At 38.8% G+C, this 16,832-nt stretch overlaps 1 protein-coding gene across 2 annotated transcripts in view; it reads left to right on the top strand.

The window, feature by feature from the left end:
* The window catches only part of TENM3 (teneurin transmembrane protein 3), a 470,182-nt gene that overhangs the window by 358,285 nt on the left and 95,065 nt on the right, over positions 1-16,832 (top strand). For both annotated transcript variants that reach the window (XM_023221030.1, XM_031935298.1), the window contains exon 11: positions 3,684-3,869. In XM_023221030.1, coding sequence (XP_023076798.1) covers positions 3,684-3,869 — 186 coding nt within the window. The remainder of the gene's footprint in view (positions 1-3,683; positions 3,870-16,832) is intronic.

The following is a 16,832-nucleotide window of genomic DNA, read 5'->3' as shown; positions in this document are numbered from 1 at the left end:
CCTTCCTTCCTTCCTTCCTTCCTTCCTTCCTTCCTTCCTTCCTTCCTCCCTCCCTCCTTCCCTCCTTCCCTCCTTCTCTTCTTCCCCTCCTTCCTGTTTTATTCACTCTCCCTCGTCTTTTGGCCCATACACCTCTGGCTCACTTGAGGAACCAGAAACTTTGGTGAGAAAATTCACATCTGCTAGAGCAAATAACATGTATAGAATAAATAAGAGTAAAAACACAAATTGGGATCTGGATTAGAGAGAGCCTGGAATGTCTTATTAAAGAGTTTTAGGGATATTACCACCAACCAACACTTATCCAGCATGAGTGAGTGGTATTATTTTAAATAACACGTTAACTTGTTTTGTCCTCTATTCGTAAAATATATTTTGTAATTACATATAATTTACATATAAAATAAGCATTTAGTGTTTTCTGTTGAGTTTTTACCTATACTAAAAAACCCTTTCCACAAAAAATATCCAATTAAATGTTATAGAGATAATTACTTCTATAGTGAAGCTACTTGGTTCAGGTCTCTTATGCCTCCTTCAGTAAAACGGCATATTAAGACTAGCTGTAGAATAATACTTGCTTGAAATACTGTCATTCAGATTTGCTTCCTACAATTATCCAAGTCGGAAAGGAACAAGCACAATAGCCCCTTTTTTCATGTAAAGTTATTATAGTGTATTACCTGAATTATTTTATAAAGGGTAGTTTGTAACTGAGACTAAGTAACTTAAAAGTTAATTCAGCCCTCTAAATAAAATGATACTGCTATGAATTGGAAAATATACATATAAATGTTAATTAAAAGATTAAATTGGCTGCCAAAAATCACATACCATTCTTTTACGTGTTTAGACTGAATTTTTTTCATGCTGCTGTAATTATTTTGGTAGTTGAAAATCTAATTTTACCTGTGTACTAAATGACTGTTTAGTCATAGAGAACAGAGATCTTTATCCTATTCATCTTGATATCCTCAACGCAAAAAAGAAACTTCACATGTATTCAACTCTCGATAAATAGAGTAGCATAATGAATACAATACTCCATTTTTGAAGAAAGTAATTACAATAAGTATAGAAAAAAACTTTATGAAACTTTGCTATTAGCTGCAGAAAGACAGAAAACTTACTTAGAATTAATAGTAAAGATCTCAAATATGCTTCCAGTCATGCTGTGAAAATATCTGGTCTTGTGTGCCTCAAATTTATCTGGTTATTGCACAGTTCTCATTTAAAGCTTTTTTTTTGTTTGTTTGTTTTTGAGACGGAGTCTTGCTCTGTCGCCCAGCTGGCGTGCAGTGGCCGAATCTCAGCTCACTGCAAGCTCCGCCTCCCGGGTTTACGCCATTCTCCTGCCTCAGCCTCCCGAGTAGCTGGGACTACAGGCGCCTGCCACCTCGCCCGGCTAGTTTTTTGTATTTTTTTAGTAGAGACGGGGTTTCACCGTGTTAGCCAGGATGGTCTCGATCTCCTGACCTCGTGATCCGCCCGTCTCGGCCTCCCAAAGTGCTGGGATTACAGGCTTGAGCCACCGCGCCCGGCCTTAAAGCTTATAAAAGCACTGTTATTTTACATTTGTGGCTTAAAGTTTACAAGCAGTATAATTCTGAATTTCTAAGTGAATCCTAGAGGAAAACACTTTACTCACTACCTCTTCTGTTGTTGTGGAAATGACCTTCACATATCTAAATTCAATAAGAGAGTAGACTTTACACTGGAAGAAACATTTGGTTAAGCTGCTAAAAGAGAATAAATGAATTATTTCCATCTGCAAGTTTATAGGTTTGAAAGCAACAGGGCTTTCCTCTATCTTCATCAGCAGTTTGTTCATTAATTAGTCCTTCAATTCCACTTCAATTAAATTAACTCTAATTAATAAGTTCATTACAAAGATTGACGCACCTTGCTCAAAGCTAGTGTGCTAAATGCTGATAAACACCATCACCCTAATGAAAAATTGATTAGATTGAATAAAAAGGGTTACCTCAGAAAGAAACCTCTCGCTCTGGAGCTGGGTTGATATTATGTTGCTCTGAAGTTAATCAAACTATCTTGGATCTCTTAATCAAAAATTTAATTCAAACGAGATAGAAAATATTGCCTGAAAAAACCTGTGTGCTACCCTCTTCCAGTTAATAATCCTGGGTGGTGTTTATAAAAAATATTACAACTCTCATGGTGCCTTGATAAGGTGTTTAAAGTTAGCCTGTGAGATAGAGAATCACGTGTCTGAGAAATGTTATTTGGGGAATGAATGGGAAAAACAGAACATGTGACTGCATAAACAGCTACTATTTTTTAACCAAAAAAAAGGTTTAGTACATTTTCTGTTTGTTAGAAATGATTTTACGTTTTTATTGTTCAGTGCTTTATTTTTGCAAGAAAACGAAAACTAATCAACAGTCTTAGAATTTCAGGGGTGTTACCCCAAAAAACTATAGCTAACTTTAACCTTATATGTAAAGAGTAAAAATGAAATAACCTTCAAAGTTTCTTTTACCTTTCCCTCTCCCTGTCTCTCAATTGGAACTAGTTAAAGAAAGCTTTTAAGAGAGCTTAAAAAATTTTTCTTACACATCTGAATTCTTTTTAAAGAGTTAACCTGGTATAACATTTGAAGTCATGTGGTAACTTGTGCTCTTTTCAGTAATTCTAGGAATTGAAAAACTTTGTTTTTCAAAGGAGAGTCAATTATATGTATTATTAAACTGGTTTTGTACTGTGGACTAAGAAATTTGTATCTGTCAACAGTACAAATTTACTGAATAGGAAAAACAGTTTCCTTTTACATACATGTCTGTGTCAGAAGCAAGCTAATTTACTTACCAAAGTAGATTCCTCTTAGTGAAAGTTTTTGAATATTTAAAACATTTAAATGTGGCATTAGAAATAACCCTTCAAATTCTTACCATATGTATGAAACCCAAGTCCTGTTAGATACCTGAGGTGCTGAAATATTTCATTAATTTGGGGGTGGGGATATGGGGACCTGTTTTCTTGGTGATAGATGTATATAAATATGACTACTCTCTATATATGTAATGTTTTCTATATAAAGTATTATATATATAAAGAAATTATTTCTAGCAATTGTCATGTGTATTTTATGCATGATTAGAGCAGCAGGTAAAATTAAATGATGAATAAAGATGTAGAGTTCCACCATTGATAATTTCCTAGTAGTCAGTGCTGAAATTATTTAGCATACAAATACTTTTGATTTCTTTTTGGCCGGGCGCAGTGGCTCAAGCCTGTAATCCCAGCACTTTGAGGGGCTGAGACGGGCGGATCACGAGGTCGGGAGATCGAGACCATCCTGGCTAACATGGTGAAACCCCATCTCTACTAAAAAATACAAAAAATTAGCCGGGCATGGTGGCAGCGCCTGTAGTCCCAGCTACTCGGGAGGCTGAGGCAGGAGAATGGCGTAAATCCGGGAGGCGGAGCTTGCAGTGAGCTGAGATCCGGCCACTGCACTCCAGCCTGGGCGGCAGAGCGAGACTCCCTCTCAAAAATAAATAAATAAATAAATAAATAAACAAACAAATACTTTTGATTTCTTTTTGATGATTCTGTGTTTCACTTGAACAAATGTGAGTGGAAGATGGAGCGCTGCTTATTAATTCCCCTTCTCCCTCCCGCTACCCTTCTCTCCTGTTTTGCTTCCTCTTCCTCCCACACAGAAATATGTTCTGTGGACTGTGGCTCACACGGCGTTTGCATGGGGGGGACGTGTCGCTGTGAAGAAGGCTGGACGGGCCCAGCGTGTAATCAGAGAGCCTGCCATCCCCGCTGTGCCGAGCATGGAACCTGCAAGGACGGCAAGTGTGAATGCAGCCAGGGCTGGAATGGAGAGCACTGCACTATCGGTAGGGTCACTGCACGTCTGTGTCTATCTGTCTCCCTCCTCCCAGAGAAGAGCCCCCATGGTCGGCTGTTTTCAACTTGGAAAAAGCCTGTTCTTTGCATTATTTTTTACTTGTCTTTCTTAACACGAAGTTAATTTTTAAATATGGTTGTCATTTTAGGATGGCAATTCAGTTCTTTTTAGAACAGCTGTCACAAGTATGAGGTTTAAACTTCTATTCATTGGTTTTGGGGATGGCCACATAAATGGACTCACATAAAACAGACAATGATTTGTTTATAAGTGAAGTTTTATCAGATCTTGCTTCTTGATGTTCCATCTTGTCATTGCATTTCTTAATAGCAGATTTTCCACTTTAGAAAAAAATTCTTAAAATTTTTTTCAAATATATGACCTTATTGGCTGCTGTAGTTTCCAGAATTATACTTGCCCATATCTTGAGTCTCTACAAAAGAGGTTTGACTTTTTATGACTTCGTTTTGTGGTATCATGAGAAATAAAGTAGAATAAAATGCACAAATCTCGCTGCTTTTAAACAAACCTATATGGTTAACACTTTTTCATATGTGATGACATATGTGAACATCTGTAGGTTAAATAAAACCATCAGATAGATGTTTCAGATCAAAACGCTAGTCCATAAACAATATTTAGCGTAGATACAAAAGTATCCAAAATATATATATCATATTTTCAGGATACTCAGCGGCATTGCTTTTACCATTTGTCACTAAAATTAAAATGTCTAATATTAAAAATACAACAAAAGTATGTAATAAATTTCTACATCACTTCAGTGAAAGTATACAATATTAGTTATAAATGGCACAGTCCTACCAAAATTTCAGAATTGGTGGTACAGTATTTCTCCACATTGTTTTACATTCCTAGGGTGAAAGTTGATAAATCTGTTGTGGGGAGTGTCAATATCTTTTAAAGATTTCTTCTTCTGATGTATCTGTAAGTATTATGTACTTCGCTTTTTTGCTTTTTTGGGTAGCCAGGAACTTTGTCATGGGAAAATTGAAATCACATACGTCTTATAAATTGTCACAAGTGTGTCGTTATAAACTTCGTGGAAGGTTTTTTCTAGTCTTATTGCCATCCTTGACATCTGTTTCAAGGGTCTCACCACACCCCCACGCTGGTGATCTTCAAGAAGAACTCAGAACCCAGAGGTAGTTGTATCATGGCTGTAACGTGTCACAACCAGAAAGAAAAAGAGACCTGCAGAAATCCATGCACAGCCTTCCCACCTTCCTTCTCTCCCACCGGGAGAGGTCACGTGTAGCATGCTCCTTTTCCCAGCAGGGAAATGAATCCACAACGTGTGCAGTATTTCTGCCCAGGGAAGCCTGTTCGAGACTTAGAGCAAACTTCTCCAGCCTGTGGCCTGTGGGCCGTATGCAGCCCAGGACAGCTTTGAATGAGGCCCAACACAAATTTATAAACCTTCTTAAAACAGAGATTTTTTTTGCAATTTTTTAGCTCATCCGCTATTGTTAGTGTTAATGTATGTTATGTGTGGTCCAAGACGATTTTTATTCTTCCGTGGTGGCCCAGGGAAGCCTAAAGGTTGGACTTCCCTGACTTAGAGTCTAAGGTTTTTACTGGGGCTGTCCTAGGAGGTATCCTCTGTCTGCCACAACCACCAAAATCCCAACTCTCCTGAGAAGAGTGGGTGTGGACAGCATAACCTTATCAGTGTAGGGGACATCCACATTTCCAGATGCCAGCCAAGGGACAGCCCGCCAAAATCCTGCGAATCACACCCGCTGTTAGCTCTTAATTGCACAGCATCCTTGGAGCTTCGCTTGTTGAATTGGAGCTTCCTGCCTACAGCTGGAGAAACATGGATAGTTTCTGCTGAAATCAACAACAGGTGCCCACAGTCATAGCACTTGCACAGGGCTCGTACCCACTGATGTGGCTTTCCCCTCCCAAAGAGAGGCCTTGTGGGGCAGTGGTGGAGGTTGTTCATGTGAACTACATTAAGGCAGAAAAAAATTGATGAGCAGGATTTGTGTATCCTTTTGTGGCCATACAAGGGACAGTGCAATACCTCTATAACCAAACAGCTCCATGTCCCAGGTGCCAGAATGCCTATATGACAGAGGCAGGGCAGGAAAACTATACCTCTGATCACATTCCCTCATTCTTTGTGACCCCACGACCCGATACCCAATCAGAAGAAGTGAATTGAGTCTCGCTGAGGGAGAAAAGTTATGGTCTGACTGTATGTATCTTAGGAAGTACAGCAAACTCGTGTGTATAGCTTTGAAAACCAGGAAGTGTACCAAAAAGTTATCCATAGGCAGATTTAACTTACCAACCAATAGTTATTCACCAGATCATTTTAGTGTTGTTCTCAGTGGCCTTGGTATTATTACACGGATAACAGTTTCCTGTAGATGAGCTGTTCTTGAACAAATTCCTAGTTGTTTAGGAACAAACAGGATTTTTGTTAGCGGTGGGTCTTTGTATTACAATTTAATAAACCCTGCAATAGTTCTTCACAATTCCATTTTCTATTATTTTCATTTATTCTGTTGCTTTTATACTCCATATGAGTAGCAGTGTGGGAAATAAGGGACCTTCATTTAAAAATAAATCTTAGATGTGAACCTTTTAAAAGATGCAGAGCACCTTTAAAACATTTTCTGCTCTTTTATACTAATAAGATGAGTTATTTCCGATTTTGGCATACAAAGATCCAATTGCCTTTCCCCTGTTTCCTTACTACCTGTGTATATGCCCACCATAGTTTCCTGGTTGGGGGGTTGGGGCCCTAAGTGGCCCTAAGGGGCCATTTGTGAGCCACAGATTAAACACCCAGGAAACTGGTGTGTTTTCTCACTTGGGATGGTTACTGTTCTTGCATTTTCTCTCCATTTCAACCCTTATGTATCTGGCTGAAAGAAGCTGCCACTTGATGAAAGAATGCTTATAAATCAGCAAGATTGTTTTCTTTCTCCATATTATGTGCCATCTCATTGAATACCAAACAGGGAGGTTAATTGAAAGAGAAATGGAGGAGAAAGTAAACAGAAGCAAACAAAAATTCCCACTAGAAAGCAAAGGACATTCTTCATTAGTCATCTTACTGTCTTCATAAACTCTGTCCATGCTTTCATAAAACCATAGGCATTTTGAGAGTAAAACAGGTTATGAATGTGAAGTGTTCACTGAACGCCCTATCTACCTGAAAGGATTCCATTCTGATATTTTTGTTAGAGTATTCATATTTTCCTCTCATTATGAATCGTGTGTTCAGCAAAGTAGGCATATTCGTCTGCAGGTTCATCGTCCCAAGTCCTCCTTTCTTGGGTTTCCCTTTGATTAGTGATGCATGCAGATGGAAAATGAAACAAGGAGAAATCTACTTTTAGCAATATTGTGATTAAAATAGATATTCTCCTTTCCTCCCCGTGAGGCATTCATGATTATAAGACCCTTTAATAAATAAAGAGAAAGAGAAGTTACATAATTAAACAACAGCAAATAAGCACCAGTACTTACTGCTAAAATGATTTAATAGTAATAGCACTGATACAGATGCTCCAGTATAGAAATACTCTCTTTTATATGTGACCATTCCATATAAGCTTCAAAGGATTCTATTCACGTGCTGCCATTGTTTTTCATAAGGTAGGAAAGATGAAAAATATTTAGAGAATTCAGAGACAAGTTAAAAATATATTAAATGTAATGAAATGTTTTTTAAATAATAGTTGACATACTAAGAATATTATCTGGCTATCTCTATGGAAAACTTAAACAGTTCTGTAATGTGAGAGTTGAGGTAGGTCAGAGAAATTGGGCTTCTTCTTGCTTAGAAAAAGAGGGAAAATCTCCTGTGGGTATGACCTGTAGATGCAGTTAGTTGGCCATAGATGCAGTGCAAATGCAGTGGTAGGCTCTGCTGAACAGATAGTTATAGGCAGAATCAGTCACTTTTAAGTGTAATACGAAGTAAATTACCTGGGCAATGATAAATACTAAATACCAAATTTTGACAACTGCTAACCTATCACTTTCACAAGAGCTATTCTTTTTAGTATTTGTGGAAGAGATTTACCCCAGAAGTCATTCATTTGTATCCCAGAGAATTGGAGGCTGTAAATGAGATCGAGATCACAGCAGGGAAATGATTGAATAATGTATTTGATTGTTATCTACTATGGAGGATTGTTGTGAAGGGAAAGAAGGCTCAGCTCTCTGTAGACAGGCAAGTTGTCTTCTGGAGGCTGATTGGCATTTTCCATTTATCCAGGAGACAGAAGTGGAGAATATGGGTTTATATTGTATAAATGTTTGTTAGATATAATGAAGAACCTCGGGTCAGAAAGCATATTTAAATCCTGGAACAAGCTACTCAAGAAATTTGGGAACCTCCCAAGTAATCATAGTATTGTTAAAGCTTAATACTATGATTACTTAGGTGTGAAACACTGGAGGTTTTGTCAGTTCTTTTTGTTAGCTTAAGGAGTGTTTTTAGAATGGGAGTGTTTTTTTTTAACTTCTCTCCATCCATTATCCTAAAAGATCAAGTCTCTTGTGTAGTAGCCCTATTTGAAGGACCCCTCGAGGTCTCTTGCAGTTCTAGGATTTTTTCACTGTTGATAATTTCTGCTTTATTTGGAAAACTACTGGATTTAAACATGAGGTTCTCTTTTTATCTCTATGTCATTTAACTTTTGTTTTTGCTTTTCCTGTGGCACTGAAACATAGCAAGAAACCATCTTCACTTTTTCAGATCTCTTGGGGTTCGTTTTGTGGGATGCTCTACTTTGCATGCCTCGCTTAGTTTTTATTTGTTAATTAATTCATTTATTTGTCCAGTAAGCAATTATTGAACATCTCTTCTGTGATACTAAGAACGATTTCTTACAAAACTCAGGGTAACATAAATAAAAAAGGCATGGGCTTTGACATTTTAAATGAAATGTTTATAAGTCGGTTTTACAATTTATTCACTGTAACTGGTGTTTTGTTTTGTTTTGTTTTGTTTTGTTTTGTTTTGTTTTGTTTTTTGAGATGGAATCTCACTCTGTCACCCAGGCTGGAGTGCAATGGCACGGTCTCGGCTCACTGCAAACTCCGCCTCCTGGGTTCAAGTGATTCTCCTGCCTCCACCTCCCAAGTAGCTGGGGTTACAGGCGCCCGCCACCACACCCAGCTAATTTTTGTATTTTTTTAGTAGAGATGGGGTTTCACCGTGTTGGCCAGTCTGGTCTCGAACTCCTGACCTCAGGTGATCCGCCCACTTTGGCCTCTCAAAGTGCTGAGATTACAGGCATGAGCCACTGCGCCCGTCCTTGAACTTGTATCTTAACTGTTCTCAGCCTCAGTTGGGTTTTTTCCCAAATGTAAAATGGCTGTAATAGTACATATATGGGATTTTGAAGCAGAATACGGTAATGTTTAAAAGCTTTGGGAATTGGAATTCTTTCCGTACCACTGAATGACCTTGGGCAAGTCATTTAACCTGTTTTATATGAAATGTGAGTATTATGTACTTCATGGGATTATTAGAATTAAATGGAATACTAGAATGTAAAGCATTTAGCAAATAATGTTCAATAAATTCAAGTTTTAATTTTGTTTTGAAGTATAAATGAGACAAAGTACAACCCAGAAAATGTTTTGGGTGCCAACATTCAAAAACAAGAACAACAGAACAAAACTCCTGTCCAGGAAATTTATTTAAAGAGTTAATGACATTTCCATTTTATTATTATAAAATATAATCTAGTCTCATAATGGATATTGTTTAACAAGATATTTGCATGTTTGGGTTAATGGTTTGAGAGTTGGTTTTAGTTTTTTTTTAATTTTCTTTTTTTTTTTTTCTTTTTTATTTTGGAGAAGGGTCTCACTCAGTTGCCCAGGCTGGACCACAGTGGTACAGGCATGGCTCACTGCAGTCTCTGCCTCCCGAGCCCAAGTGATCCTCCCACCTCAGCCTCCCGAATAGCTGGGACCATAGGAGTGTGCCACCACACCTGGCTAATTTTTTGTATTTTTGTAGAGAAGGGGTTTCTTCATGTTGCCCAGGCAGGCTGTTCTCACACTCCAGGACACAAGCAATCCACCCGCCTCAGCCTCCCAAGGTGCTGGGATTATAAGCATGAGCCACCATAGCCAGCCGAGCGCTGGTTTTATGATGAAAGAAAGGTGGACGATATTGATCTATTTTTCTTCTAGTAATGTCTCAAGCACAGAGTTGTTTATTGAGCTACATTGATTTTCATGTACTTTTAGGCAATTCAAATGGAAATGTAGCCTAGGGGACATCCTAATTCCTTTAAACTACAAAAGACCAGCTATTTGTTTTTATTCTAATTCTCAGTACATTGGGAAATGAGATCATTAATGATCACAAAGACAGGCTTTGTTTGCTCAGACAAAACTTACACATGCAGTACTCAGCATCCTCTGTTAAACACCAGGGTTGCTCCTGGGCTTTGGGATGCTGAAGATTAGAAACTGAAAATGAAATGCACACAGCTGGGGAGGTATTTCGGAAACAATATGGGGCGGAAAGAGAGAAAGATCAAAACTTTTACTGATACAGACAAGCTTAGGCTTGGTGTTCTAATTCTTATCTCAGATAATGGTGAAAGAATAGTATTTTAATTGTTAAAAAGTAGGTGACAAATTTGAAAATAAAATGACCGCTCTGATAAATGCTTCACTTGAATTGCAAAACTCAGTATTCTTCGGCACTTTTGCAGTGTTTCCCAAATTGAGCATCATATCCAAAATAAAACAACATGTAATTCTAAAAATGTCTTTTTAGATTTTCAGTCGCATTTTGTTGATAATTTCCGTTAACAGTGGATATAGGACACTACATCATGCCCACAAATGGCTGTTCTGGGAGGCATTTGGCTTCACGTCAGTCAGTGGTTGGTAGTGGTGACGAAAGGCGACCCTGCGCCCAACTACCAGTGTCCCTGACCTTACCAGAGACAGGTTTACTGTGAAGCTGGTGAAGCATGAATGTCAGGGTCTCATTTGCACTGGCCCCTCCTAAGATCCCACAAGGGGACACCGTGGGTTCAGGTGTCATATGTTAATATAAAACTTGCAAATCAGCTGACTTCTGACTCTTCAGACTCCAACTTCCTTTTCACCACACTTTTCCTCGTGCAGGATGGCATTGGGGTGGCTGTGGGCATTGTGAGAATTCCGATAAGGAGAATTTGATCTGGGGGTACATTGAGTTTAGATTTAATGGGATATGCATATGAGGTGTGAAATCACTTCTCTCTCTGGTTGTTACTGCTAGCCACCTAGGAATCTTCCTACCTTCCACTGACTCACCTAGTGACACGAAAGTACAGGGTCAGGGAGTAATTAGATGAAGATATGACTTTGTCCTGTGGAGCTTTGCACCAGAAGCAAGTAGGTATTGGAGGAGAAATAAGGTTTGAAATGTATGGAAATAGAAGCTAGTCTGGAAAATTCCTCATGTCATCAGATACCTAAAATGCCTAATTAAAGCAGAAGTTTTCTCCTACCAGGCGTGTACTTGATAATAGAGTTTATATAATTATAAACATGCCATCGCTTTTCCTTTTAGATGAGTATTTCTCCTTTGAGTATTTATCAGAATTCCTGTATTTGTAGGGTATAACTCCGTAGCAGTACTGCAAATATTAAGTTCAACGGTGTGTGAAATCACATGTGTTACGCATCCCAGCGTATCACTGAATCACATGAGTGCACCAGAAAGTCTTGTTTATGTGACATGAAATACTGACATTGCAAAGTTAACATAAAACTCAAAATATTCTACTATGCGGACATCACAATAAAATAGTTAATGAGTATTATCAACTCAGCATATTTAAGATCAGTTTATTACACAATGAAAAAAAAGCCTTTCCAAACTTGACAATAATGGCACAAATTTACATGACATTACCAGTAACAAATTTGGAAGTCAATTGGACTACTACTGATAGTTTTATCAATAATGAAAAGTAAACTATCGCACAGAATATAGACTGCATTATCTTTCTATACTCTCTATAGAAAATATTACAAAAATCATTGTCATATAAAGAGGCAATTAAAGAGTAATTATAGCCCAAAAATATAGGAAAAATGTTCATTAGAGCCATGGCAAGCACTGAATGAAAAAATGTATATGGGGCCAGGCACAGTTGCTCATGCCTGTAATCCCAGCACTTTGGGAGGCCAAGGCGGGTAGATCATGAGGTCAGGAGATCAGGACCATCCTGGCTAACGTGGTGAAACCCTATCTCTACTAAAAGTACAAAAATTAGCTGGGCATGGTGGTGCATGCCTGTTATCCCAGCTGCTCAGGAGGCTGAGGCAGGAGAATAGCTTGAACCAGGGAGTCAGAGGTTGCAGTGAACTGAGATTGCCCCACTGCACTCCAGCCTGGTGACAGAGCGAGACTCCATCTCAAAAAAAAAAAAAAAAAAATGCATATGGTTTCTCTGATACTTGTGGTATTAACTGAAAAATAATGTTTTGTTGTGGTTTTTCTCATTCTACATCCTTTTATACCAATTTCATATTTATAGTTTGATATTGTTTTTCTTAAAGAGGGCCTCCCACATTAGTAAATTTCAGACCCATAATCCTGGATTCCCCCCTGGTTCCAGCTCTGTCACTTCATGTCTGTATGATCTTGGGAAATTACTTAAGCCTGCTGTGCCTCAGTTTCCTCATCTATAAAGTGGGAATGAAAACAGTAACTACCTTGTAGAGTTCCTGAGGGTATTAAATGTGCCAGGTCATGTGGAAAAGCGCTTAGCACAGTGCCTGGCATGCAGTAAACACCCTATAGATGTTTCTTCTTGTTGCTGATGCTAGTCTCTGGACTGAAATTCATAACAAACTGACTGTGACTAATTCCTCCCTGCTAAATCTTGTCTCTAGGCAGAGGAATTAGCCGAGGCTAATTCCAGAAAAACAGGAGTGCATGCTGGATACAAGGAGAACTAATCCCCTCTACTTCCTGACACATGAATAGTCTGGACATAGATGCCTCGTGATCTGTCATTCACAGTGGAGAGTGGGTCACCAAGGAGGCAGCAGGCATGGAGTTGAGGGGGAGATTCTCCTAAACTGACTTGATTGGCCCTGGAAATCCAAGGAAAAGTCTCCTAAATTGACAGGCTGAAAAACCTCCTGTGAAGCTTGCAGAACGAGAACTTCTTGAGGTCCCTCCTGCGCTGCAAGTCCCAGTGATTCTCAATAATAAGAAATTTGATGGACAGAGGGGACAGAGATCCCTGAGAGAGTCATAGAAAGCCCCCTTCAGAGCTCAGGAGTATCGCCCATGTTCTGAGAACCGAGCTGATTTAGGTGTCTGTTTCTTCCGTTGAGATAACAATATCCTTTGGGGGCCTTTCAATACTGTTTTTCTCATTTTAGTCTAGTTTCTTCAGTTAACAGTTTTATATAGTCTTTAGCCTCTGTAATCCCCTCAGTCTTGTAATTTTTTTTTTTTTTTTTTTGAGACGGAGTCTCGCTCTGTTGCCCGGGCTGGAGTGCAGTGGCCGGATCTCAGCTCACTGCAAGCTCCGCCTCCCAGGTTTATACCATTCTCCTGCCTCAGTCTCCCGAGTAGCTGGGACTACAGGCACCGCCACCTCGCCCGGCTAGTTTTTTGTATTTTTTAGTAGAGACAGGGTTTCACCGTGTTAGCCAGGATGGTCGCGATCTCCTGACCTCGTCATCCGCCCGTCTCGGCCTCCAAAGTGCTGGGATTACAGGCTTCAGCCACCGTGCCCGGCTTCAGTCTTGTAATTTTTACAAGAAGAGGTCACTTAATCTCTTATCTACAAATGCATGCCTGGTTTCTGTGACCTTTCTAAAAGGTGGAGGCCCTGTTTTGTTTGGTTGTCAGTGTTCTCTACTGTTTCAATATTTTTTAAACTACTACAAAGATAAGGTTTATTCTGATGTTGCAATTTGTCTGTCCTTCAAATCATTCTTTCGTATTTGCTTTTCTTTACATATACCAATTTCATCAAAAAAAGGACATGGAGCTTGGGGTTCTGCTTCCTTGCAGCCAGCATTGAGAGCAATGGTAGAGCTGCACTTTGAGCCAAATTTGTCTTTGGCTCAGTGCTCCACAGCCTGTTGAGTGAGAGAGTAATCAACCAACAAAAACCAATTTAGTGACCTAAATTTGAAACTTTAGTAAGTTTCACTCTGTGTTTCTATCATAGTTTAGCCTTAAATACTGCATGCCAAGGTTTTATCAAATAATTCCATTTCTACTGTTACAGTCTGTATACTATAGAGCCTCAAAGGTGTTACTAATTTGGACTCTTCTACCAACTTCTTGTGAAGTGTGTTACAAATGTAACCTTATAGCGTCCCTCCTTCCTTATCTCCTTCACCTTCCTGGGCGAGTCATACGATGTCTCCAAAAGTCCCGTTAGAATTACATCTACAACTCAGATTACCGATTACATCCTCAAAGAAGTGGGTGAGACTCCCCACTGACTTCTACACCTGACTTGCTGCGTAACTGTCAGGAAAAGTCGTAGTCCCAAGGGCCATGTGGATATGTGATCTCCAATCATGCTGGTGATTTATTTTCCACTAAATAATTTCCCAAGGCTTCGGTTTCTGTCCTTAACAGTAGGAGTAAGTATAGGGATAAACAGCTCTCACTATTGACATCAGGCCTTGAGTTCCCTTTTTCTCCACCCTATCGTTCATGCCATAATTTATCCTCACAAAAAAGAGACAACAGCATAGTCATCAGTAAAGCTGCGTGGTTTCTTATCAGATGGCAGTACCAGTGCTACTAAGAGGTAAATTTCTGGGACAGGTGTGTTGTTTTGGGAAACGTTAGGGTTTTTTTTTTTCCATACTTTAGAAAAGGAACATTTTTTAGGCCTTCTGAGACTCAATTCTGAATGTAAATAACTGCTTTGTGGGTGAATACATCTGGATTTAACATACGTTTCCCACTGAAGTAATTTACACGTAGCCTATAAGGATGAGAATTTAGAGTTCTTTCAAAGAAATACGCTTCACATGCTTGTTTAGGGTCATACGATACACGAATTCTATACTGTGGTGTTTGCTTGTGCAGGAATTTCTTTCCAGTCTACCTCCTGTGGTCTAACTTGAGTCCCAATAGCTCCTGACAAATTAAGTTTTCTCCTGCAGGGCCCACTGGAAGGCAGGCCCACTGGCATTAGAAGCAGCTGTTTCAGAAAGAATGGAGAGTTAAACCCGTTGTGATTTTTCTCGACTGGAACAATACATAAGAAACTGTGAGGATTTGTATTGTTTTTTGATGAGTTAGATGTCATTGAAATCTGCCTGATTTCTTCAGGCTTGGCACACCCGATTCCTTCCTTTCCCCGTACCTTGCGTTTGTTTCCCACCGTGAACTTAGTGGTTTGCTAACTAGTTCTTTTAAGTCTCAAAATAGTTTACTGTGTAGTGGCTCTGTGTCTTAGGGAAACAACTTATAAATTATCATTGTTATCTCAAGGAAATTTTTGAATCCATTAATTTTAGTTACAGTTATATGCCAGGCCAGAAACTTAAAATACGAATATATGCATGTATTCATGCCTGTGGTTTCCATTTTTCTTCCTGAAACCACATGTCCCATCTTAAACCAATATAGTTGTTTTTTAAAAAGTTTATTGAGAGACATGGTATCTGAATAAAAGCCAAGTAAGTTATATGTCAAATTTGTACTATACTATTTCATTAGAAACTTGACATTTTGTTCCTTTACTGATATACTAGAGTATCTTTTTTCCATTTGGAACACCTCATTAATTTGTATCTTTTAAAAACCATCTACGATCTTAATTTCCACCAAAACCTAGTATATTGGAGGTTTTAAAGCTCAATTGACTGAATATACAATTTAACCAGAAATGAAGATGGAAAATGCTTCTTCTGCTTGCCAAGTTCATCAGAAGCCTTTTATTGAAAAGTTTAGATCCAAGGCATTTGAGAGTGAAACCAGGTGCAAAATAATGTGTTGTCAGCTATTTCACGATATCAACAAGGAAGAGAAAGATTATCTCAAGTTCCAGATTATAAGGATGCCACATTCTTCCCAAAAGTAAGCCAGGTAACTGGAGAGTGAAAGGCAGCTCGTGAGATGTTTATGAGGATTTGAAGTAATTTTCCTTATATGCTGAGATCCTTATTACCTAGTGGAGTAAATGAAATGTTGGGGACTTTTCATTCAGTCTAATGTAAGGGTAGAGAAATTAAGCCCACAATTTTAAGAAGTATGATTATCCCTTTGCACATGGTGTGTTGGTATCCTTTCAATGGCAGAATTTATCTTTGCCATTTCTTGAATGTGACAAGTTGAAAATAGCCTCTTTTCATCTTAAAACAGTTCCTCTTCCACCTCCCTATTTTAAAGTGCAAGTTTGGTTATGGTGTCTATCCATACAGAGGCACGGCCTTCCTGCAGCCTTCATATGTAACGTATTTGCAGATGAGGGTGTGACTGGAGCCAATTTTTGTCTGTTGCTCTTCATGATAAGTTCAGTGACCCTCTCTTTTTTGAGTGGCCCTTTAATGAAGCTGGAAACCGGCTGTCTGAAATATGACTATCATTTCTGGGATTTAACAGGCATGTGCCTTGGATAAATTAAGGAGCAGTCAAAGGAGGTCCATCAATGTGAATACTTTGCCAGCTGCTTTTCCATTAAGCTCTGTTGGTTGAATGAAATTAGTAAATAATTATGTTGGTGGGGAATCTACTATATCTAAATGTGATATAATGTCTTCCTTTAACAACAGAGCTTAATTTTTCTTATATACTAAATTAGTTTTTAGGGTAATCTACATTGCAAATTGGTCAATTTGCATCACAACTATGCCTAGTTGTTCTGATTTGTCAACACCTCTTTTAGAAAAGTCTTGAACTTTAAGCATGGGTGGGTAAAGCCATCTGCCTGTGGAGCTCGCCTGCAGCCCC

This window comes from Piliocolobus tephrosceles, chromosome 3, assembly GCF_002776525.5.
Source record: "Piliocolobus tephrosceles isolate RC106 chromosome 3, ASM277652v3, whole genome shotgun sequence".
NCBI lineage: Eukaryota > Metazoa > Chordata > Mammalia > Primates > Cercopithecidae > Piliocolobus > Piliocolobus tephrosceles.
Note: the sequence above shows the minus strand (reverse complement) of the source record. Positions and strands in the feature narration are given on the sequence as shown.